The 25702-nt window shown below is 48.5% G+C and overlaps 1 gene segment (V, D, J or C); it reads right to left on the reverse strand.

The window, feature by feature from the left end:
- Positions 1–1006: 1006 nt before the first annotated feature.
- LOC113888582 lies at positions 1007–25502 on the reverse strand. The segment is given in 4 exon segments: positions 1007–1050; positions 1380–1425; positions 4755–5062; positions 25400–25502. Coding segments are annotated over 4 exon segments (444 nt in total).
- Positions 25503–25702: the final 200 nt, after the last annotated feature.

A 25702-nucleotide genomic window follows, 5' to 3' on the forward strand; every position in this document is an offset into this window, starting at 1 on the left:
CCCACACCTGTGAGAGGAGACACCTGAGACATCCTAGGAGATCGAGGCAGAGCCCTTGTCAGCTGACTCAGGGGAGGCTGCCCTGAGGGAGTGCTCACCCAGGGAATGGGGCGGTGAGCATGCTCAGTCATCTCAGTCGTGTCTGACCCTTTGAGACCCCACGGACTGTAGACCACCAGACTCCTCTGTCCATGGGATTTTCCAGGCAGGGACACTGGAGTGGGTTGCCACAACAGCACCCTGCAGAGAAGCTAGGTCAGCCATGTGCATGTACCCTGGCAGGACATCTCTTCAGCAGGACAGCCTCGGGGTGCATCCATCCTCAGACTCCATCCTGCTTCTCACCGTCCCTCCTGAACACCTGTCAGAGGACCTCAGGACCTGGCGTCGGTGGGGAGACAGACCCACTGCTGAGTGAGCCACGTATCCTCCAGCAGGACCCTGTGACAAACCGGCTTCCCCATGTTCTGAGTCTCTGATGGATCCTTCATAAATATTCCTGAGCAAGTCAGATACCCAAGAGCAGGAGAGGGATACTGGCCATGTCAATCAGGCAGGATAGAGCGGGTCTGAGTCCAGTAGTGAGGGCTCCAAGCCTGGTCTCCAGCCGTGGGTACCAGAGCCTCAGCGCCCTGCCTCCTGGATGTTGTCTGGCTGTGGTCTCTGCACACTAGCTCCCCTCCTCAAGGAGGCTGCATATCGTAGCTCTGCCAGGTCCCTGAAAGTCACATGTAGGTAGGGGCTACCTGCGTTGTTGAGATTGAATACCCATGACTAAGGGGATCTGGATCTGGGCTCTGAGGGTCACCAGGGTTTTCAGTATTGGCCCATCTGCTTTCTATTCCCTCCTGGGCTGCAGTGCTCTATTCCAGTCCCTTCTCTTAGCCGTGAGATATGACCCCTCTATAGGTCTGCAGTGGACAAGAATTTCTGTTCACCTCCTAGGAGAAGCTGGGGGAAGGGCTCTTCTGTGGAGGGTGTGCCTGATGAACCTTCTGGGTAGGTGTTAACATTTCTCAGCATTGGTCTCCCGCTCGCCCGTCAGGTGTCCTGAAGGGATAAATATGAACACTCACCTGAAGACCTGGATGTTTCTGGAGTTATATCTCACAAACCATGGACCGTGGCCCCCAGGATCTCTCATCCTCACAGTGGTTATTGCTGGTCCTGCAGGAATTGGTAGTAATTACCCTGAAGGTGTTCCTCCTGAAGCTTTGCTTCCATGGGCAGATCTCACCCGGACTGTGGATTGCCCACCTCTCTGGTTTTGTGCTGGGGGACTCCCCTGCAATGTTAGGACTCTGTTAGGTCCAGGGAAAGTTTTGGTGTTGAGAATTTCCTTGCTTTATTATGGAAATGACAGTTTCCACACACACTACCTCTTGATGCAGGAACCAGCAGATACCAGTTGAGGTTGTCCTTGACCTGGGAGTCGAAGGAGAATTCAAATGTCTCTAAGAGTCAAAGGAGCCTGGACAGACTTGACCAACATAGAGAGACAGAGAGGAAGGACTCAGTAGGGCACTTATTTTAGGCTCAGATTCCAAAACTCTTCCAAGAGGCTAGAATTCAGAAAGCACCATGGTGAAGAGATTGTTACATCCTGGAGCCCCAGTTTTAGTCAGAAGGCAGGACAAAATGCCTCTTGGTGATTCCCGGTTCCTGACATAATTTCAGAGGAGCCGTCCCCCTTCTTCCAGCCCCTTTCCATGTTCCCGTGTGACCAGGGAATGCAGTCACTGCATTTGTACATGAGGGGGTCCCCTGAATGAGGGGCTGACATATGGGTGTGCCATGTGGAAGGTTGTTCATTCTATCCAGGTACATGAACTGCTGACTTCACCAAATCTGGGACCACCCACATCTGGGATCTTTGTTTTATTGGCTTGTGATTTTTCTCACAGATTTGGCTACCCCGATAGATCAGTTCAAGCTTCCCTGATAGCATGCTCCTTGGAAGAAAAGCTATGACCAACCTAGAAAGTGCACTAAAAAGAGGAGACTTTACTTTGCTGGACAAATTCCATCTTGTAAAGCTATGGTTTTTCCAGTAGTGATGTATGGATATGAGAGTTGGAACATAAAGCTGAGCACTGAAGAACGGATACTTTTGAACTGTGGTGTTGGAGAAGACTGTTGAGAGTCCCTTGGACTGCAAAAGGATCAAACCAGCCTATCCTAAAGGAGATCAGTCCTGAATATTCATTGGAAGGACTGATGCTGAAGCTGAAGCTCCAATAGTTTGGCCACCTGATTTGAAGAACAGACTCATTGGAAAAGACCCTGATGCTGGGAAAGATTGAACACAGGAGGAAAAGGGGATGCTATAGGATGAGATGGTTGGATGGCATCATCGACTGGATGGACATAAGCTTGAGCAAGTTCTGGGAGTTGGAGATGGACAGGGAAGTCTGGCATGCTGCAGTCCACAGGGTTGTGAAGAGTCAGCCATTACTTAGCAGCTGAACTGTTAGCTCAGTTGGTAAAGAATCATCCTACAGTATAGGATTCGACTCCTGGGACTGGAAGATCTGCTGGAGAAGGGATAGGCTACCCACTCCAGTGTACTTGGGCTTCCCTTGTGGCTCAGCTGGTGAAGAATCTGCCTGCAGTTTGGGAGACCTAGGTGTGATCCCTGAGTTGGGAAGATGCCCTGGAGAAGGGAAATGCTACTCACTCCGGTATTCTTCCTTGGACAATCCCATGGACTGTATAGTCCATGGGGTCACAAAGATTTGGATACAACTGAGCAACTTTCACTCTCTCATTGTTTGCTCTGTTCACTTTGTCTTTGTGTGTTTTCTGCTGAATGAGACTCACATAATTATTGAAAGATGGTGGTAGTGATAAAGAACCCGCCTACCAATAAGCAGATGCAAGAGACACAGGCTCCATCCCTGGGTCAGTGAGAGGGTAACAGGCAGGAAGGCCAGGGGTCTCCAAATGGAGGAAATAGCCTGCAAGTGTCAGACATTTTTTCTCTCTCTTAAGCAGCAGGAGGAAACAAACTAGCAATATTTTTTCCTTCTCTATACAAATTTAAAGGGAGGTTTCTCTTAAAATACTGTGTTGCCACAATGACACCTGGTTTCCCTGAAGTTAGCTATTCTTGACCCTAGAGATAACCAATGCCTTTTTCTTATGGAAATGTTCGTCTTAAGCTATGCTAAGGTACTATGCCTTTACCCCAAACTCTGTCTCCAAGTTGGTTCAGCCTCTTGGCCCAGAACCTACTTGACAAACCAGTTTGTTATACTCAGATATTGTTCCCCTAATCTATGTAAATGAAACTATTTGTATGGTGATCTGCCCTTCTTCAAGATTCAAGTTAATCATTTTATGGCCCAGGATAAGCCATTTGGTGCCAAGATTATCCCAAAATACATCTTATGGGTGAGGGGCCTGGTGCCATTCTGAATTTTAAGACATTCCTTTCTTTCATTAACAGACTGCTAGTGACTATATAACATCCAGCTGAAGACTAGCAGGGGGGTACTCTTTCTGCCCCCTTCTGATGCCTATGTCAGAAGCTTTCTCTATCTCCTTTATACTTTAATAAAACTTTATTACACCAAAGCTCTGAGCGATCAAGCCTCGTCTCTGGCCCCGGATTGAATTCTTCTCCTCCGGGGGCCAAGAATCCCGGTGTATTCGCGTGATTCAACAACAACCTTTCATCAGGAAAGTGCCCTGGAGGAGGGCATGGCAACATGCTCCAGTATTCTTGCCTGGAAAATTTTATGAACAGAGGAGCCTAATGAGCTACAGTCAAATGGGTGGTAAGGAGTCTGACATGATTGAAGTGACTCGCATGCATGTATTAGGACAAAAGTGATTTAAAATCACTAAGTTCCATGAGCTAAACGTAGTGTTTGTTCCATGAGAAAGTCAGGAGGGATGGCTGATGACCAGGACAGTGCTCACAATGGCTGCTCTATTCATCAGGGAATATTCTATACATTCCTTAGATGTATTGTACTCTGTTGTTGAAAGACTTGTCCTCGTATAAATTTCTGGTGGTTCATAGCTTGACAAGAAAGCTGAGGATATCAAGTAGGAATTGTTTTTAAAGTACAAGCTACCGTTTAGTATGTGTCCTCTATCTGCCATAAAACCACCCAAAGGACAGAAGCTACTGCACCTACTAGAGCCTGCCAATTAGTGAAGGGAGGAATGCCCCTCGTTGGTGCTCAAAGAGCTGACACCACACTCAGAGCATTATTCATAGTTTTCTCCATGGAAATTCAGGGGGACCCCCACCCCAGATTGATGCAGAAGGTGAGTCTGAGGACACCACAGACACAGATGCAGGAACACAGACGACACAATCTTTTCATCTTCCTGCATCTGTGCGTGGTGTCAGCAGACTCAGCTTCTATCTCAGGCTGGCATGGAGGTCCCGCAGCTCTTGAGTATTATGTGTGTGTGTGTGTGTGTGTGTGTGTGTATCTCCAGAAGACTATCCTTGTTTCCAGGAAAAATTAAAATATATATACATACACAGTTGTCTGAGTGTGACATAAAACCACAACAATGAAATATCAGGACACACAAAAGGCTCTGAGGTGCGGCTCCTGGGCAGGAAGAGGAAAGAGAAGCTCTGAGGAGAATCCCCCCCAGGCCCCTCACCACCCAACGCCTCTTCTGCACCTGCTCCAGGACTCAGCTCTGTACTGAGTCCTGCGCGCCCCCTGGTGGTCACGGGCCCCTATGCAGGGAGGTTTTTGTCTGGGCTCACACTGACGTCCCCTCACTGTGTCCTTCGCACAGTAGTATGTGGCCGTGTCCTCAGTTGTCACGCTGCTCACTGACAGAGAGACTTGGCTCTTGGAGTTGTCCTTGGTGATGCTGAGCCGGGATTTCAGGGCTGGGTTAAGGCATGTACTTCCACCACTACTTATACCACCAACCCACTCCAGCGCCTTCCCCGGAGCCTGGCGGACCCAGCCTACAGCATAGCTGCTCAATGAGAATCCAGAGATCGTGCAGGTGAGGGAGAGGGTCTGTGAGGGCTTCACCAGGCTGGGGCCCGACTCCCGCAGCTGCACCTGGGACAGGACCCCTGTGGAGAGAGAGAAGCACGGTGACCCATGGGCTCAGATGCAGCTTCCCCACGTGCCCATGTCTGACCCAGAGACACTCACCTCTGGGGGCTGAGAGCACAAAGAGGAGGGTCCACAGTGGGTTCATCTTGGAGCAGATGAGAGTCACCACTCCTGCAAGTCTCTTCAAGCCTCAGGAGGAGCCTGAATTTAAGTGAGCTGGTGCTCTGTTTCTACCCTGTGACCTGAGTGGGTATTTGCATACAGGAGGGACCTCTGTATAAAAAGCAGAAAGCAGTGAATAGAGGTCCTGTCTCTGGGGCTCCCCCTGTGAGGGGTTGCTGACTGTGTCCTCAGAGAACTCAGCCCCTCCTGGGGTCCCCCTGCCCAGACCAGGAAGACTGTTGAGGAATGAAATGATGAAGGAGGGCTGGTCAGGTAAAAAATGCTTTCAGGGAACAATGGCAGATTTGGCGAAGAGACTTTAATCCCACAAACGTGTTTACCTTTACTCAACCAATGTCCACCACACATTCAGGTACCAGCCATTTGTTAGACACAAACTCTTATTTTTTATTTTCTTCTCTAATTAGCTGATGTTTACTTACTCCACATGCAAACATCAGAGAAAAATATACATGTAATAATCACATTGAATTCAAATGGAGTTGAGTACAATTTAATGTCTATCGGAATGACTAAAGCATTTATATTTCCCTTGGCTTTCTTGACTGTTTTTTCATCTGAACAGCTTAAATAGCCTCAAGAATCACTCTAGAGGAGGTTTGTGCATAGTAATTAAACACAGTATTAATTTTGTGGACAAAGTATACATTTCTGCTGAGATGCTCATCTTCCCAGCACGGCTGACTTGCCCAGTGGGCTGCATTTTCCTGTGCACAACTGAGTGTCTGCAGGAACTCATGAACCTCAGCATCTCCTCCTGAGGGTGGACACTGAGGACCCCAAGTCTACTGAGGACTGAGGACACGCAGCTCCTGGGAGCTCCACAGGGCTCCGCTCCCCCATCTCCCTGTGGCCCTGCGGCTGTGGCCTCACACCTGCATTTCTGTGTGTGAGGATGTAGACTGGGGCTGACGACAGTCACAGCATGTGTGGACTTTACAGCGGGTTTGCCCGGGGTGGGGAGAGCTATCATCATGTCATCAGTGGTGTTATCCCTCCTGGAGCCAGAAAGACCAGTGTGTGTCCCCACTCTGACTGATGCCCTGTCCATGTGACCCTGGTCTTCTGCCCTGAGACGTCATCCCTTTGGGTCTGGCACAGGTCAGCTCTTCTCAGCACAGGGATCTCACCTGTGCACTGACTGAGTTAGAACCTACTGTCTATGCAAAGCCCTTCCCGGTCTGGCTTTGGCCACAGCAGTTCTGCACGAGTATGTCTTATGTGCCAGTGTCCCGAGACATGAATGAGCTCTGGGGAGAGACCCCACCTCACTCTGCCTCAGAGCTTGTGGGGTCACTTGTGCCCTGGTGCTATGCAACATGGCCAAGAATCCTGAATTGACCCTGGAACTCTGGCCTCTGCCATCCCAGTCACTGAGCTTCTGGATGTGTCCTCATCCCTTGGCTCAACACCTTCATCCATCATCAAAGCCAGTGGAGTCTTGTGGTGCACGCCTAACAGGCTGTCCACTCTCCAGTAGTTTCTCTGATCTCGTGATCCCACTGGACCACCTGTAAAACCCAAATATGCTTCTCGTCTCACGGGACTGGAAGGCTGCAGACACATCCCCAAATCCACTGCCAGTTGGTTTCTAGGGGGTTTAGTTTATGGCATCAGAAGTGGGATCCAGAGAATCCCCAACAACTCCTAAGCCATGAGCAATCAGATGCTGGTACCCAGTCTGACTTATTGAGTTCAGTGCTCTCTGGATGAGTGTGGTCATAGCTTTGCGTGGAGTCTTTAGGGTTTTCTGTCTACACTGTTCTGTAGATAATGAGAATTTTGCCTCTTGTGGTAAAGAATCTACTTGCAATGTAGGAGACCTGGGTTGACTCCCCGGGTGTGAGATTCCCTGGAGTAGGAAATGGCTACCCACTCCAGGATTCTTGCCTAGAAAGGACAAAGAAGACTGGTGTGCTACTGTCCCTGGGGCAACAAAGTGTCAGACACGACTGAGGGACTAACACACACTTATCTCTATACTCTATGCCTGCCCAGAATTCTGAAATGAAAGCTGACAGTGATACAGGCGTTCTTCACGAAATGGAAGGAAACAATCCAACTTACTACATACAGAAATTAGAACAGAAACTCCACAAAAGCCCAGAGGCAGTAGTAGGAAGGAAATGACAAAAAAGTGCAGAAATTAATAATATTGAGATGAACACAGACACACAAAACAGCAACAACGATCAGTGAAATCAACAGCTGGTGTTGTTGTTGTCATTGTCGTTTTTTCAAAGACAAACAAAACCATAAGTCTTTAGCCAGTCTCCAAAGGAGGAAAAAGAACTTACTGGAATAAAATTAAAAACAGAAAAGACATAAAGCTAATACCTCAGAGATACAGAAAATCATATGAGATTATTACAAAGAGTTGTATGCCAACAAATTGGACAATCTAGAAGAAATGGACAAATTCCTAAACTGTAAACCCTGCAGGACCGAATCAAGATGGAGGAGACAACATGGAGAGACTGATCGTCGGTGTGAAAATTGAATTTCGTCAGAGTAATTTTAAAATCTTCCAGGGAGCAACAGTCTCAGAACAGAAAGTTTCTCTAGGGACTTTTATAAAACATACCTTTGATGAATTTAATGCAAAACTTCTCAAAACCTATTAGCAAATCAAATTCAACAATGAATAGAAAGGATTATGCACCATCCTCAATTGTCTTTTACATGAGGGTCACGGTGATGGTTCAAGATCCCAGCAGCATGAAATAGGCTGGTGAAAGTGCTCAGCTTCAATATGCACCACCTCCCACAAAAAGGAGTGGAAAGTAAAGGGGCAGATCAACAGGCCCAGAGGCTGGAAGAGGAGCCAAAGAAGATTATTCCCAGACTTTGGACTTGGTAGGGTTTGCATGGATGGATTTAAACACTGTCGGGGCCAGTGGGGCCTCCCTGGAGGCTCAGCAGTGAAGAATCTGCTTGCACTGAAAGAAATGCAGGAGACTTGGGTTCAGTCCCTGGGTCAGGAAGATCCCCTGGAGGAGGAAATACCAACCCACTCCAGTATTCTCGGCCTGGAGAACCCCATGGACAGAGGCACTTGGCAGGCTATAGTCCATAGGCAGGCAAAGAGTCAGACACAACTGTAGCACTGAGCACTCGTGCACACTGGGACCAGGGGTCCTTTCTGACTTACATTTATCCTTTTTACGGAATGAAACTCCTTGTAGCTGAGATATGCCTGTCTACGTGTTGTATTTTAGAACACAAATCCTCACGCATAGCTGAGTTAGAGGACTAGATTTGGGACTTGGGGTTGATGGTATTTAGACCGACTTTGCTCTACAATCTTTATTATAATTGCCATTATAATTTAGTGTCGATTCTTAGGTGGACATTTGGGAGGTTTTCTGGGATTTGCTAAGTGTATTGGGCCTGTGGGAAGGATGTATTTGCAGGGCTGAAGGTGGACTGTGTTTGTCTGAATCATTCATTGAGTCTCTGAATGTCATCTCACATGGCATTAGGGAGATTGCAAAATGTGAATAATTGAAAAGTCTGCTTTTCCTGGATTATCGTGTGGCTCCAGTTGAAACCACAAATGTGTTCATCAGAGGGAGGCCAAGGGCATCTGACCCTGTGATAAGTGACCACTGATGGAAGGTGCTTTGCTGGGGTGTGCAGATGAAGCAAGTGGCTGAGAGCCAGGGATGCGGGCAGTGAAGCTCTAGACTGGACACGGCAAAGAAGCAGATTGTCCCTGACTTTATCCTTTCAGAGTGCAACAGGAGCTCAGGTGGGTGGTCTGTAGTAAGCCTTTATTTCCCACAGTCCTAGAGGCTGGAAGCCCCGGGTCAGGACACCAGTGAGGCTGCCTTCTGGTGAGGCCCCCTTCCTGGTTCACATCTGGCACCTTCCTGCTGGGTCCTTACCTGGTAGACAGGGACTAGTATATACTCTGGGGATTCGTAGAAAGACTCCATCCCAAATCATGAGGACTCTCCTTTCGTGAACTAAGTATCTACCAAAGACCCTGATTATAGCAGCATTCTCTGGGGTGCACCGGACTTCCAAACCTGAATTCTGGAGGCACAGATGCAATCACACACTGAGAGCCTTGGGACTGTGGTCCTGTCGCATCTGGATTCCAATCCAGTGAAACTGATATCAGACTGTGAAGTGTGGACTGAAAGGGAATGTGTGTGTGTCGATTTAGGCCCCACACATGTGGGACCTTGACACAGTGAGCAGCAGAGTGATACAGGCTAGGACATGGGTCTCACATCCGCCAGTGTCTCCCACATGGCTGGGTCTTATTTGGCGACCACAAGCACTGCCCCTGGAGACAGGACACTGCAGGCCGTGGTCCCTGTGAGGAACCATGTGCTGCCACAGACTGAGGGACCTGTGCACCCCTCGACCCTGACTCTGTAGCCCTGCTCGTGGCTGTCTGACTAGATGCTCCATGTGGGCTGCTTGACAGAGACTGGGAAATAGAAATTCACCCTTGGGATCCCCAAAGGACGATGGCACTCTTCAAACTAAAGAATGAGCCAGAGGTCTTGCCAGGACACTCTACAGAATAAGAGTCCCATACTTGACATTAACCAAGTATTCCCAGATAATTACTCACCTAACATTCCCAAGAAGAATCAGGGTCTCAATACCTCTGCTAAAAAAGGAATAAAAATCCATAACCCTTTGGAGAGAAATCTTTATCCTGCATCTTTCTTTCATATATTTGTTACCTTGAGATCTTGCTCAAAAACACCAGTGTCCTAGGAGAGCAGGATCTGCTCTCTCAGATTTCAGACTCTTGGTGATGAGAAGTCAGGAAAACCATTATATCTCTCCTCTCCTCTCCCAGCAGAGCCGCCCTGCCTCTCAGGTTTTCTGACACCCTCAGGATGTGGGTTTTCACGGTGTGTGTCTCACACAGTAATAAACAGCCGTGTCCTCAGACCTCAGACTGCTCAGCTCCATGTAGGCAGTGCAGGTGCACGGGTCTGCAACCAAGGTGACTCTGCCCTGGAACTTCTGTGCATACTTTGCTCCACCATCTTTGCTGTCAATCTGTCCATCCTTTCAAGCCCTTGCTGAGGGGCCTGTCACATGCAGTGCATGTAGTCGGTGAAGGTGTATCCAGAAGCCTTGCAGGACACCTTCACTGAGGCCCCAGGCTTCCTCAGCTCAGCCCCAATGGCACCAGCTGCACCTGGGCGTGCACGCCTGTGGACAGGGGACAGAAGTGCATGAAGCCCCTTGACTGGACCCTGTCCCTTCCTTCACCGCAGCACTGGGATGACCCTGACCTGGAGCCAAGGCCACCAGGAGGAGGACTGTCCAGCTCCAATCCCTGGTGAGGGCTGTGCTCCCAGGACTGCTGTGCAGAGCCGGTATTGCTCTGGGTGATGTTCTCAGGGCTCAGAATATCCGTATTTAACCTAGGACATCTCAGGTCACCTGCATGTTCTAGACGCTGAGAACTTTACACTCAATACATGGGCAATATTAGGAAGGAGCAGACTTATAATCCATGGCCATGCTCAGTGGGTGTGTGCCCGTGTCCTCATGCTTTTTGAGGGCGTGTGTCCTGCCAGGTCCCTGGCTCCTGTGCACAGAGCTCTTCCACTGAGGGACCCTCCCCACAGGACACAGTCCCCATTGTGAACCAGCCTTTAGTGCCACAGAGACATCTTCACCTCGAATCAGTGTGTTTCCCCAAAGTCAGCCACCACTGGGTATTCACAGATATACACTTGTTACACAGAGACATGCACACACACACACACAACTGTTACACACACACACACACATGTCACACACACACAGACACCTGGTACATACACACACACAACTGTCACACACACATACAGACACACACACCTGTTACACACACACACACACCCGTCACACACACACCTTTTGCACAAATGCACACGTGTTACACAAAGTCACACACACATACACCTGTCACAACACACTTGTCACACACACACGTGTCTCAAACATACACTGAACAAACACACCTGTCACACACACACACCTGTTACACACACATACACCTGTAACACACAAAGAGACCTGTCACACACCCAGACCTGTCACACACATACAGACACACCTGTCACATACACACACACATCTGTCTCTCAAACACACCACCTGTAACACACACAACTATTACAGACACACACCTGTTACACACACACCCTCCTGTAACACACACATCAACTACACAGAAACACACACCTATCACATACACACATCTGTTACATACACACACCTTTGTCACACAGACGTACAGGCACACATACACATGTCAAACACACCTATCACACACACACACACCATTCACATACACACCTTTATACAAACACACACCTGTCACACAGACATACAGAGATATATACTCACAAACACTTTCACACTCACACATACAGACACAAAACAAATCACACACATTCACACCCTCAGATGCACACATAAACACCCTCACACTCTACATATGCACACTCACATGCACACACATACAAACACTCCCTCATATATATACATACACACAAACATGCACACTTACACACACTCACACAACACTCACAGACATATAGACGTGTACTTCTCAGGGCCTCACCGAGCTGTGTATTCGCAACAGGCCCCAATATTAAACGTCACCAGTCCTTGTCCTGCTAGTTATTGTTTTCAGTGAAAAGAGAAGACTCTGTCTCTGAGACTCCTTGACCCCTCCCCCATGCTCCTGGGCAGCAGCCATGCACTGGGGTCCTGGGCACCCCCTGCCTGGGCTCACAGGGCAGTCCTAGCAGTGCTTCTGGTCTGGCATTAAGTGGCTCTGTTCCAGCTTCAGAGTATTCTTCTAGAGACAGCATGTTCTTTTAATCATCTCTAGAAATAGCCTCAATAAGGCACACAATAGTTTGTGAGAACACCTGGATGTCGCCTCCCTGGGGCTGCAAGTGCACTGATGCAGTTGACACTCAGAGTGAGTCCAGAGGCTCTCGAGGACTTGGGGTCCCTTGGCCTCCTGGAGCCCCCCGTGGGCTAACATCATGTCACAGGATAGCTGCACGCAGAAGCACGGGGCTCGATGCCCACTCCACCTACCGTTCACTCCTGGGCTCAACTGTTCTTGCAGCACCTGGACCTTGCAGGGGCCCCTCAAGAAGGTCCAGACGAGTCCCCCTTGTTGGAAAGCAGTGCAGTCGCCCCAGACAACTCACAGCACAAACACCTGAGGGGCTCCAGTGCCCACACCTGTGAGAGGAGACCCTTGAGACGTCGGAGGAGGACGAGGCAGAGCCCTTGTCAGCTGACTCAGGGGAGGCTGCCCTGAGGGAGTGCTCACCCAGGGAATGGAGCGGTGAGCATGCTCAGTCGCCTCAGTCATGTCTGACCCTTTGAGACCCCACAGACTGTAGCCCACCAGACTCCTCTGTCCATGGGATTCTCCGGGCAGGAACACTGGAGTGGGTTGCCACAACAGCACCCTGCAGAGAAGCTAGGTCAGCCGTGTGCGTGTCTCCCTGGCAGGACATCTCTTCAGCAGGACGGCCTCAGGGTGCATCCGTCCTCAGACTCCATCCTGCTTCTCACTGTCCCTCCTGACCACCTGCTCGAGGACCTCAGGACCTGGTGTCGGTGGGGAGACAGAGCCACTGCTGTGTCAGCCACGTGTCCTCCAGCAGGACCCTGTGACAAACCTGCTTCCCCCTGATTGGAGTCTCTGATGGAACCTTCATAAATATTCCTGAGCACGTCAGATACCCAAGTGCAGGAGAGGGATACTGGCCATGTCGATCAGGCAGGAGAGAGTGCGTCTGAGGGCAGCAGTGAGGTGTCTGAGCCTGTCTCCAGCCGTGGGTACCAGAGCCACAGTGCCCTGCCGTCTGGATGTTGCCTGGCTGTGGTCTCCACACACTAGCTCCCCTCCTCAAAGATGCTGCATATCGTAGCTCTGCATGGTCCCTGGGGGTCGCGTGTGGGTAGGGGCTTCCTACATTGTTGAGGTTGAACACCCACGACTCAAGGGATCTGGGTCTGGTCTCTGAGCATCACCAGGGTTTTCAGTATTGGACCATCCATGTTCTACTCCCTCCTGGGCTGCAGTGCACCGGTCCAGTCCCTTCTCTTAGCTGTCAGATCTGCCCCCTCTGTAGGTCTGTAGTAGGCCAGAATTTCTGTTCACCTCCTTGGAGAAGCTGGGGGAAGAGCTCTTCCATGAGGCTCTGCCTGATGAACCTTCTGGGTAGGTGTTAACATTTCTCAGCATTGGCCTTCCCCTCATCCGTCAGGTGTCCTGAGGGATAAATATGAACACTCACCTTGAAGATCTGGATGTTTCTGGAGTTATATCCCACAAACCATGGAGTGTGGCTCCAGGACCTCTCATCCTCACAGTGGTTATTGCTGGTCCTGCAGGAATAATAGTAATTACCCTGAAGGTGCTCCTGCTGAAGCCTCGCATTCATGGGCAGATCTCACCTGGACTGTGGATTGCCCAGCTCTCTGATTTTGTTCTGGGGGATTCCGCTGTATTGTTAGGATTCTGATAGGTCCAGCGAAACTTTTGGTGTTGAGAATTTCCTTGTTTAATGATGGAAGTGACAGTTTCCACACACACTACCTCTTGATGCAGGAACCAGCAGATACCAGCTGAGGTTGTCCTTGACATGTGAGTCGAAGGAGAAATTGAATGTCACTAAGAGTCAGAGGAGCCTGGACAGACTTGACCAACATAGAGAGACAGGGATGAAGGACTCAGCAGGGCACTTATTTTAGGCTCAGATTCCAAAGCTCTTCCAAGAGGCTGGATTTCAGAAAGCACCACGGTGAGGAGATTGTCATGTCCTGGTGTCCCAGTTCTAGTCAGAAGGCAGGATAAAGCACCTCTCGGTGATTCCAGGTCCCTGAAGTAATTTCAGAGGAGACGTCCCCCTCCTTCCAGCCCCTTTCAATGTCCCCGTGTGACCAGGGAATGCAGTCATCACATCCGTACATGAGGGGGTTCCCTGGGTGAGGGGCTGACATGTGGGTGTGCCATGTGGAAGGTTGTTCATTCTCTCCAGGTACATGAACTGCTGACTTCACCAAATCTGAGACCACCTGCATCTGGGCTCCTTGTTTCATTGGCTTGTGATTTTTCTCATTGTTTGGGCTTCCCCGATAGATCAGTTTAAGCTTCCCTGACAGCATGCTCCTTGGAAGAAAAGCTATGACCATTGTACACAGTGCATTAAAAAGCAGAGACTTTACTTTGCTGGACAAATTCCATCTAGTAAAGCTACAGATTTTTCAGTACTCATGTATGGATATGAGATTTGGACCATAAAGAAAGCTGAGCACTGAAGTATTGATGTTTTTGAACTACTGTGTTGGAGAAGACTGTTGAGAGTCCCTTTGACCGCAAGGAGATCCAGCCAGTCTATTCTAAAGGAAATCAGTCCTGAATATTCATTGGAAGGACTGATAATGAAGCTGAAGCTCCAATACTTTGGCCACCTGATTTGAAGAACTGACTCACTGGAAAAGACCCTGATGCTGGGCAAGATTGAAGACAGGAGGAAAAGGGGAAGACAGAGGAGGAGATGGTTGGATGGCATCACCGACTGGATGGTCATAAGCTTGAGCAAGTTCTGGGAGTTGGAGATTGACAGGAAAGTCTGGCATGCTGCAGTCCACAGGGTTGTGAAAATCAGCCATTACTTAGCGGTTGAACTGTTAGCTCAGTTGGTAAAGAATCATCCTGCAATATAGGATTCGATTCCTGGAACAGGAAGATCTGCTGGAGAAGGGATAGGCTACCCACTCCAGTGTTCTTGGGCTTACCTTGTTGCTCAGCTGGTGAAGAATCTGCCTGCAGTTTGGGAGACCTGGGATTGATCCCTGGGTTGGGAAGATGCCCTGGAGAAGGGAAATGCTACTCACTCCGGTATTCTTCCTTGGAGAATTCCATGGACTCTATAGTCCGTGGGGTCGCAAAGAATTGGATACAACTGGGCAACTTTCACTTTCTCATTGTTTTCTGTGTTCACTTTGTGTGATTTCTGCTGAACGAGACTCACATAATGATTGAAAGATGGCGCTAGTGATAAGGAACCCGCCTACCAAAAAGCAGATGTAAGAGACACAGGATCAATCCCTGGGTCAGGAAGATGCCCTGGAGGAGGGCATGGCAACCCGCTGCAGAATCTTGCTTGGAAAATTTCATGGACAGAGGAGCCTAATGGGCTACAGTCCCTTGTGTGGTAAAGAGGCTGACATGACTGGAGTGACTAGCATGCATGCATTAGGACATATGTGGTTTAAAATCAGTAAGAGTCATCAGCTAAAATGTAGGGTTTCTTCCATGAGACAGTCAGGAGGGATGTCTGAACACCAAGACAGTGCTCACAATGGCTTCTTTATTCATCAGGGAATATTCTGTATATTCCTTAGATGTATAGTACTCTCTCCTTGAAAGACTTGTCCTCGTATAAACTTCTGGTGGCTCATAGCTTGACGAGAAAGCTGAGGATATCATTTAGGAATTGTTTTTAAAGTACAAGCTTCCCTTTAGTGTGTGTCCTCTATCTGCCGTAAAACCACCCAAAGGACAGAAGCTACTGCACCTACTAGAGCCTGTCAATTAGTGAAGGGAGGGATGCCCCTCGGTGGTGCTCAAAGAGCTAACACCACACTCAGACCTTTCTTCATAGTTCTGTCCATGGAAATCCAGTGGGACGCCCACCCACGTTGATGTAGAAGGTGAGCCTGAGGACACCAGAGACGTAGATGCACGAACACAGACGACACAATCTTTTCATCCTCCTGCATCTGTGTGTCGTGTCAGCACACTCAGCTTCTATCTCAGGCTGGCCTGGAGGTCCCGCTGGTCTCCGTGGAGAGAACTATGGCTGATGCTGTGAGTGAGGTGTCAGTTCAGTTATCACCGCCAAGGGGGGTTCTTCCCTGGCTCTGGGTTTATACGCCTCTGTTGTCTGAGTCCAGCTGCACTTACACTGCTGACTGCTGGCTAGCTCATTCACTGGCCCTGCTGTGCTGAGCCACACTGTTGAGTCACACAGAGCCTCTCATGTGGACTTAGCGAGCTTACACCAAATGTCCAGAGAACGGACCTAAGTGACAAGAGGAAGCAACCCTAAGACACTGTGTCTTTCGTGCAGTGAGGATACGGTCCCCTATCCCAACCACCATTCTGCCTCAGAGACTGAGGAGGTACCTAAGAGTCAAGAATGCAGAGAAGTTCCCCAGAAAAACTGCTACAAGGAGAGGAAGCCTCCTGACAGGAGACCAGCTGTCAATCACCATCTGCACCTGCTCCTGCAACTCACAACTGTGTGTCCCCAGGACCCACTGGAGGTCATGGAGCCCCCGGAGGGTGGCTGGTGTCTGGGCTCACACTGCCTTCCCCTCACTGTGTCTCTTGCACAGCAACACATGGCCGTGTCCTCAGTGGTCACAGAGCTCAGCTGCAGGGAGAACTGATTCTTGGATGTCCCTGCAGATGGAGATGTGGCTCTTGATGGAGGGGCTGTAGTAAGTGTCACCATCATAGTTTATGCATGTCATCTGCTCTAGCCCCTTCCCTGGGGCCTGGCGAATCCAGTTCCCACAATAACCACGTGATGGAGTAAGCAGAGACAGTGCAAGTGAGGAGACAGTCAGTGAGGGCTTCACCAGTTCTGGCCCGACTGCAGCAGTGCATCTGGGCTGGACACCTGGGTAGGAGAATCAGTCCCTGTCAGCGACCTGCAGTCACAACCATCCGCACAGACCCATGTCTGCACCTGAGACCCTCACCTTGGGGAGCTGTCACCAGGCAGAGGAGAAGACCCCACACCCCCATCTTCTACACCACCACCCTGCCTTCCCTGACACCTCGGCCCTGTGGGAGGAGGAATGTGAGCTCCCTCAACCCAGGGGTAGGTTGTACCCTGGAGCATGAGGAGGAGTTTCCATGTGGGCCAGCCCTGTCCTTGTAAGTGGGGATGGAGTGTTATCACCATCCCTGGGGTCTTTCTGGGTCCCTATGAAGTCTCTTTCTTCTCAGTATTTGAATTTGGTTAGGGGAGCATGTGGTTTATGAGCTACATTGAAATCATGGCATCCAGGAAGAGGACTGAAGACACAGTATAAGATGGCCCTGTCTTTTCATATAGATATTGTTTTATCATCTGACTATTTCCATTCAGTTCAGTCACTCAGTCCTGTCTGACTCTTTGTGACCCCATGGACCACAGCACGCCAGGCCTCCCTGGTGTCACCAACATCACATCACCAACTCCTGGAGTTTACCCAAACTCAAGTGCATGGAGTCAGTGATGCCATCCAACCGTCTCATCCTCTGTCGTCCCCTTCTCCTCTCGCCTTCAATCTTTCCCAGCCTCAGGGTCTCTTCAAATGAGTCAGCTCTTAGCATTAGGTGGCCAAAGTATTGGAGTTTCAGCTTCAACTTCAGTCCTTCCCATGAATATTCAGGATTGACTTCTTTTAGGATGGACTGGGTGGATCCCCTTCCAGGTCAAGAGACTCTCAAGAGTCTTCTCCAACACCACAGTTCAAAAGCATAATTTCTTCGGGGCTCAGATTTCTTTGAAGTCCAACTCTCACATCCATACATGACTGCTGGAAACACCGTAGCCTTGACTAGACGGACCTAGTTGGCAAAGTAATGTCTCTGCTTTTCAATATGGTGTCTAGACTGATCATAACTTTTCTTCCAAGGAGTAAGTGTCTTTTTATTTCATGGATGCAGTCACCATCTGCAGTGATTTCGGAGCCCCCCCACCCAATAACGTATCTCAGTGTTTCCACTGTTTCCCATCTATTTGCCATGAAGTGATGGGACCCGATGCCATGACCTTAGTTTTCTGAATGTTGAGTTTTAAGCCAACTTTTTCACTCTCCTCTTTCACTTTCATCAAGAGGCTTTTTAGTTCTTCACTTTCTGCCATAAGGGTGGTGTCATCTGCATAGCTGAGGTTATTGTTATTTCTCCTGGCAATCTTGATTCCAGTTTGTGCTTTATCCAGCCAAGCGTTTCTCATGATGTCCTCTGTACATAAGTTAAATAAGCAGGGTGACAATGTACAGCCTTGACATACTCCTTTTCCTATTTGGAACCACTCTGTTCCATACCAGTTCTAACTGTTGCTTTCTGACCTGCATACAGATTTCTCAAGAGGCAGGTCAGGGGGTCTGGTATTGCCATCTCTTTAAGAATTTTCCACCGTTTATTGTGGTCCACATCGTTAAAGGCTTTGGCATAGTCAATAAAGCAGAAATAGATGTTGTTCTGGAACTCTCTTGCTTTTCCGATGATCCAGCAGATGTTGGCAATTTGATCTTTGGTTGCTCTGACTTTTCTAAAACCAACTTGAAGATCTGAAAGTTCTCAGTTCACATATTATTCAAACCTACTTGGAGAATTTTGAGCATTACTTTGCTAGTGTTTGAGATGAATGCATTTGTGCGGTAGTTTGAGCTGTCTTTGGCATTGCCTTTCTTAGGGATTGCAATGAAAATTGACTTTTCCAGTCCTGTGGCCCCTGCTGCATTTTCCAAATTTTTCCACATTTTCTTATCTCTCCTTGCTATTCTTTGAAACTCTGCATTCAAATGGGTATATCTTTCCTTTTCTCCTTTGCTTTTCCCATCTCTTCTTTTAACAGCTATTTGTAAGCCCTCCTTAGACAGCCATTTTGCTTTTTTGCATTAATTTTCCTTTGGGATGGTTTTTGCTCCCTTCTCCTCTACATTGTCAGAAACCTCCATCCATTGGTCATCAGGCACTCTATCAGATCTAGTCCCTTATATCTATTTCTCACTTCCAGTGTATAATCATACGGGATTTGATTTAGATCATGCCTGAATGGTGTAGTGGTTTTCCCTAGTTTCTTCAATTTAAGTCTGAATTTGCCATTAAGGAGTTCCTTATTTGAGCCACAGTCAGCTCCTGGTCTTGTTTTTGCTGACTCTAAAGAGCTTCTCCATCTTTGGCGGCAAAGAATATAATCAATCTGATTTCGGTGTTGGCCATTGGGTGATGTCTGTGTGTAGTCTTCTCTTAAGTTGTTGGAAGAGGGTGTTTGCTATGAACAGTGCATTCTCTTGGCAGAACTCTATTAGTTTTTGCCCTGCTTCATTCTGCACTCCAAGGTCAAATTTGCCTGTTACTCCAGGTGTTTCTTGACTTCCTACGTTTGCATTCCAGTCCCCTGTAATGAAAAGGACATCTTCTTTGGATGTTAATACTAGAAGACCCTGTAGGTCTTCTTAGAATCGTTGAACTTTAGCTTCTTCAGCATTATTGGTCGGGGCATACACTTGAATTACCATGATATTGAATGGTTTGCCTTGGAAACAAACAGAGATCATTCTGTGGTGTTTGACACTGCATCCAAGTACTGCATTTCAGACTCTTTTGTTGACTATGATGGCTTCTCCATTTCTCCTAAGGGATTCTTGCCCGTAGTAGTAGATATAATGTTCATCTGAGTTAAATTCACCCATTCCAGTCCATCTTAGTTGGCTGATTCCAAAATGTCGATGTTCACTCTTGGCATCTCCTGTTTGACCACTTAGGAAGCATGAAATAACAGGAGGATGAGATGCTATTACACACCTTTAGAGGAGCTAAAGTACAAAATACTAAAGCGATCAAATGCTGGGGATGATGTAAAATTAAGGTCGCTCATCCACTGGCTGGAAGGAATAGAAATGGCAGCCAACTGGTAATGTATGTGATGATTTCATAGAGAGAAAACAGAGAATCACCACGTGACTGAGGAGTGCGCTAGAAAAATATTTACCAATTATTTGAATATTTATGTTTTACAAATATCTTCAAGTACATTCACGTATCACCTTTGCACTTCTGAGCTTTAACTACTCACTGAATTTACAGATAAATTTTTATGGTTATTTAAAGTTATGACCAACCTAGATAGCCTATTAAAAAGCAGGGACATTACTTTGCCAACAAAGGTCCGTGTAGTCAACACTATGGTTTTTCCAGTGGTCATGTATGGATGTGAGAGTTGGAGTATGAAAAAAGGTGAGTGCTGAAGAATTGGTCCTTTGAACTCTGGTGTTGGAGAAGACTCTTGAGAGTCCCTTGGACCTTGAGGAGATACATCCAGTCCATTCTAAAGGAGATCAGTCCTGGGTGTTCATCAGAAGGACTGATGCTGAAGCTGAAACTCCAATACTTTGGCCACCTCATGCGAAGAGTTGGCTCATTGGAAAAATCTCTGATGCTTGGGGGGCTTGGGGACAGGAGGAGAAGGAGATGACAGAGGATGAGATGGCTGGATGGCATCACTGACTCGATGGACATGAGTTTGAGTAATCTCCTGGAGTTGGTGAAGAACAGGGAGGTGAGGCGTGCTGTGATTCATGGGATCCCAAAGAGTCAGACAGGACCGAGGGACTGTACTGAACCATATTGTTAGGATACAATTGTTTGCATTGTTTCCTTTTATCTTCATTTCTATTTCATCTATCATTTATTTGTCTACCAAATGCAGAACTAGCCACCTACAGTTCATCCCTTACGATACAGCCTAACTGGTGTCCAGACATTTTCAAGTGTCCTCTGGGGAAAAAGTCACTCCAGTGGTCTATGACATCATTGCCAACTTCAAATACTACTCACTATTCAAATGAAAGACACAGAGTCTAACAGGGCTGGGGAGAACTTCAGCCTGAGAGGATTTGGAAATCCATCTGAAGGTGAAAGCAGACTCGAAGTTAAGTAGAAGTATTAATAATTAAAAAGTTGACAGCAAGTAACAGAAAGTAGTGACCTAATAGGTCCCCTGAGGAAATATTTCTGTGCAGCGTGTCCTAAGACAGATGGGGAAAGACAGACCAACCTGACTCCATGAAATCATGTCCCAGGTTCAGAAACAGGAAAGCTCTCTGGGGTGACAGTGGAAGGAGCTTTCAGGGGAGGGAATGTTCCAGTGGAGAGACCCCAGCTTCTGAGAGAAAACCCCATCATGACATTTTCTCTCCTGCCTTGAAAAGTGTCCTCTTGTTTCCTGATGAACGCAGGTGTCCCCTGGTGCTTGGAGCAGCCGTGCAGGTAGCATTACGTGGGTTGGGTCTAACTTCTCCCTGGACCTCCTGGGACAACAACACAGGGTTGTGTCCTAGGTCCTCATGGAGCTAGATGGACATGTCTCTGTGGATGGAGAGTGGTTTCTGGAGAGACATGCTCTATGCTGTGCTGTTCCCAGGACCAAAGCACCCCATCACTGCAGCTCTGAGTCTTAAGACTGAGGGCTCCAGTCCCAGCAGTCAGTACTCTGTGTGATGCAGAATCCACAGACACACCAGGTGAGGAGAGGGCCTCCAATAGTCCTGGTTTGACTCCCGCCCCAGCACCTGGGACATGACACCTGGGGAGGAGAAAGCATGAGACCTCTTCACAGAGGACACTACATCACTCCACCTTCCGCAGACCCGGGAGATGCTCACAGCTCACAGATGCCAGCAGGATGGGGAAGGACCAGACAGATCATCTTCCTTTGGATTAAAGCTGACTTTCAGAGGACTAGGCCATGAAGATAAGAATGCTGACTCCCAAGGTGACAAGGACGCCTTGACCACATTTTTCTCTGGCTTCCTGAAATTTGTTTCTCAACGAGGTCTTGACCTGTGGGTTTCTGTGTCCATCCTTTCCTAGTTTTATCAAGACACCTAAGTCAGACTAGTGAGCATGCTTACCCTTGATCTCTGATCACTCTCAATGTTGGAGTCATTTCATTAAACCTGCTGTCTCCCAGGTGATTTTGATCTCCTTGATGTCTATTGACCAAGAATCCTTGGGAGACAGTCTAGCCAGGACCTGCAGAACTTGAAGTCTCCTCATGGTCATTTTCTGTCCAGTCAATCTCCTTCTTGTCCATAAATCTCCATTCTACCATCAGTATTTGGAACTCAACCAAGTTTCCAAGGCTACCTCAAAAAACAAAGATTGAGATCTGAATCCCACCTTAAAAAATGATATTTATATTTGAGGCATCAATGTCAAGCTCACATGCCCAGAAATACCATTCTTGGCTGAATTAACCTTTCTGAGAGACATATTTTCTATTTAAAGTTAGCTTGCAGCAATGGGTGCTTAGAGGCACTAGCCTGTGCGTGAGGACTACACACGGGGTCATTTTAAATAGGGAAATTGTCACATAAGGAGCACAAAATGTGAAAATATGTCAGTAAAGTGAACACGAAGGAGACTGATTGACATGATTGGATGAAACATGAGGGAATGGGCTTGACTGCCCTCAAGTAGAAATATGCGTGTGTTGGATGATTTAAAGACAGTCCACATTGTAAATGTCCATTAATGACCGTGAAAAATGGTATATGTTTTATGATGCTAATAGTAGCTAAAAAGTAGGTGAACTTGCAAATGCGGAATCTGAATAACGAGGATGTCTGTATACGCAGTATTGGGGCTCTCTGTGCTAGCACCTCTAACACTGGACACGGCAGAATTCTACCCGTTTTTGCAGTTTCACTGAAAGAAGGAGAGTGAGTCTCTTCCTTCCACATGTACAAAAACAACAAACATTGTAGCAACTGAAAATCTCCTGTGTCTTCTCAGAACCTTCAAAAATTTCAAGATTCAGACTCACCAGGAAAATGGTGATGGGCCTCAGGGATATGCTGAGTTCCTATGAGGAGAAGAAAAGTAAACCAAAAAATTATCCTTAATTCTTGAGTATTAAATGTGTATGTAAAAAAATCCATTCTACTTCAACAGAAAATTAAAACTGCAAAAACATGCATATTCCCACAATATGCCAAGGGTGACGTAAAGCACAGCAGTGAGACATTAGGACACAGAGGAGGGTCTCTGGTTGACTCCTGGGCAGGAAGAGGAAAGCACAGGCTCTCCCGAGCATACCCTCCAAGCCCAGGGCACCTGCTCCTGGGCTCAGCCCTCTGCTCGGTGTGTCCCACAAGCCCCCTGGTGGTCATGGGGCACCTGGAGGGTGGCTTGTGGCTGGGCTGACACTGCCATCCCCTCACTGTGTCTCTTGCACAGTAATACACAGCTGTGTCCTCAGTGGTCACAGAGCTCAGCTGCAGGGAGGACTGGTTCTTAGACGTGCCCCTGGAGATGGACGTGTGGCTCTTGATGGAAGGGCTGTGGTAAGTGTCACCTTTATAATATATGCTTCCCATCCACTCTAGCCCCTTCCCTGGGGCCTGGTGGATCCAGCTCCCACCATAACCACGTGATGGAGTAACCAGAGACAGCACATGTGAGGGAGACGATCTGCGAGGGCTTCACCAGTTCTGGGCCCGACTCCTGCACCTTCACCTGGGACAGGACACCCGGGGACAAGAAGATTCAAGCCCAGTCAGTCACCTGCTGTCACAATCACCCCCACAGATGCGTGTCTGACGCCTGACCTTCCCCTTGGGGAAATGCCACCAGGCAGAGGAGAAAACCCCAAAGCTTCCTCTTTTACACAACAGCTCGCCTTCACTGAGACCTCCATGCTCTGTGAGTAGAGAGTGGTGAGCTCCAACAGCCCAGGGGTGGATTCTACCCTGCAGCTTGAGGAGGAATTTTCATTGAGGAGCTCTGTGAGTCCAGAGAGGCTGTGGTCACACTCACGCTGGTCATCCCAGGATCCCCATGGGCGCCTTCTGAATTTACATGGTTGGAGATCAAGGGTGGGAAAGCAGTGTGTCTATCAGATGGCTTGGAACCAGATCCCAGGGCAGGTCCACCTTTCTGAGCCCAGAGTCTCCGCCCTGACGGCCCCCACCTCCTGCCCCTTGCCCATCTCAGCTCAGCCCTTCATCATCTCAGTCCTTGGGTCTTTCCTCAGGGCTGAGCCCATCACAGGTCCTGCTTCCTTTCCCTGTGCCAGTGACGGTCACTGTGATGGGAGAGAGGACAGATGGTGGTGGGCTCCACGTTGACCACAGGGACAAATCCACCTGAGGACCTCTGTATTTCCCCTTATGAATGGTGCATACATAAGCTCAGAATGGGGTGTGGACTTCAGAGACGTTGAGGCGAGATGGTATCACCCTGATTGCCCTCACCTGGAATGTGTGTGTGTGTTGAGTGACTCAGTGAACTGGCCAAACTGTCAATGTCTATATAAGGACACAAGGTAACAGTGTTTATGTTAAGACACTAATAAAAGTTAGCATGTGGGTGAATTTGCAGGACAGAACCTGTGAATGATGAGAATCATTGCATATGCAGCACTGGGGAACTCTGACACTGGAGCCTTAGACACTGCTTGCTCCAGATTCTAATGTGTAGTTTGACAGAAAGAAGGAGGTTGTGTCTCTTCCTTCCTCATGTACAAAACAATAGAAAGATTAAAATGTTTAAATATCTTGTGTCCTTTCAAACCTAACAGGTTTTAAATAAACGAGTCAAGTGTTTTACTGAGTTCCTTTGAGAGCAGAAGAAGGAGAAAAAATTTTCGCTGTAGAGTATTATGTGTGTGTGTGTGTGTTTGCATAAAGCTATCCTTGCTTCAAGGAAAAATTAAAAATATATATATATACACACACAGTTATCTGAGAGTGACATAAACCACAACAATGAAATACCAGGATACAGAAGAGGGTCAGAGGTGCGGCTCCTGGGCAGGAGGAGGAAAGAGAAGCTCTGAGGAGAATCCCCCCCAGGCCCCCCACCGCCCAAGGCCTCTTCTACACCTGCTCCAGGGCTCAGCTCTGTACTGAGTCCTGAGCGCCCCCTGGTGGTCACGGGCCCCTATGCAGGGAGGTTTTTGTCTGGGCTCACACTGACTTCCCCTCACTGTGTCTCTTGCACAGTAGTATGTGGCTGAGTCCTCAGGCGTCAGGCTGCTCAGTGACAGAGAGACTTGGCTCTTGGAGTTGTCCTTGGTGATGCTGAGCCGGGATTTCAGGCCTGGGTTATAGCCTGTGCTTCCACCACTGCTTATATCACCAAGCCACTCCAGCGCCTTTCCTGGAGCCTGGCGGACCCAGTGTATACCATATCTGGTTAATGATAATCCAGAGGCCGTGCAAGTGAGGGAGAGTGTCTGTGAGGTCTTCACCAGGCTGGGGCCCGACTCCTGCAGCTGCACCTGGGACAGGACGCCTGTGGAGAGAGAGAAGCACGGTGACCCATGGACTCAGATGCAGCTTCCCCACGTGCCCATGTCTGACCCAGAGACACTCACCTCTGGGGGCTGACAGCACAAAGAGGAGGGTCCACAGTGGGTTCATCTTGGAGCAGATGAGAGTCACCACTCCCACAAGTCTCTTCAAGCCTCAGGAGGAGCCTGAATTTAAGTGAGCTGGTGCTGTGTTTCTACCCTGTGACCTGAGTGGATATTTGCATACAGGAGGGACCTGTGTATAAAAGCAGAAAGCAGTGAATAGAGGTCCTGTCTATGGGGCTCCCCCTGTGAGGGGTTGCTGACTGTGTCCTCAGAGAACTCAGGCCCTCCTGGGGTCCCCCTCCCCACACCAGGAAGACGATT

This window comes from Bos indicus x Bos taurus, unplaced genomic scaffold (assembly GCF_003369695.1).
Source record: "Bos indicus x Bos taurus breed Angus x Brahman F1 hybrid unplaced genomic scaffold, Bos_hybrid_MaternalHap_v2.0 tig00000132_arrow_arrow_obj, whole genome shotgun sequence".
Classification (NCBI taxonomy): Eukaryota; Metazoa; Chordata; class Mammalia; order Artiodactyla; family Bovidae; genus Bos; species Bos indicus x Bos taurus.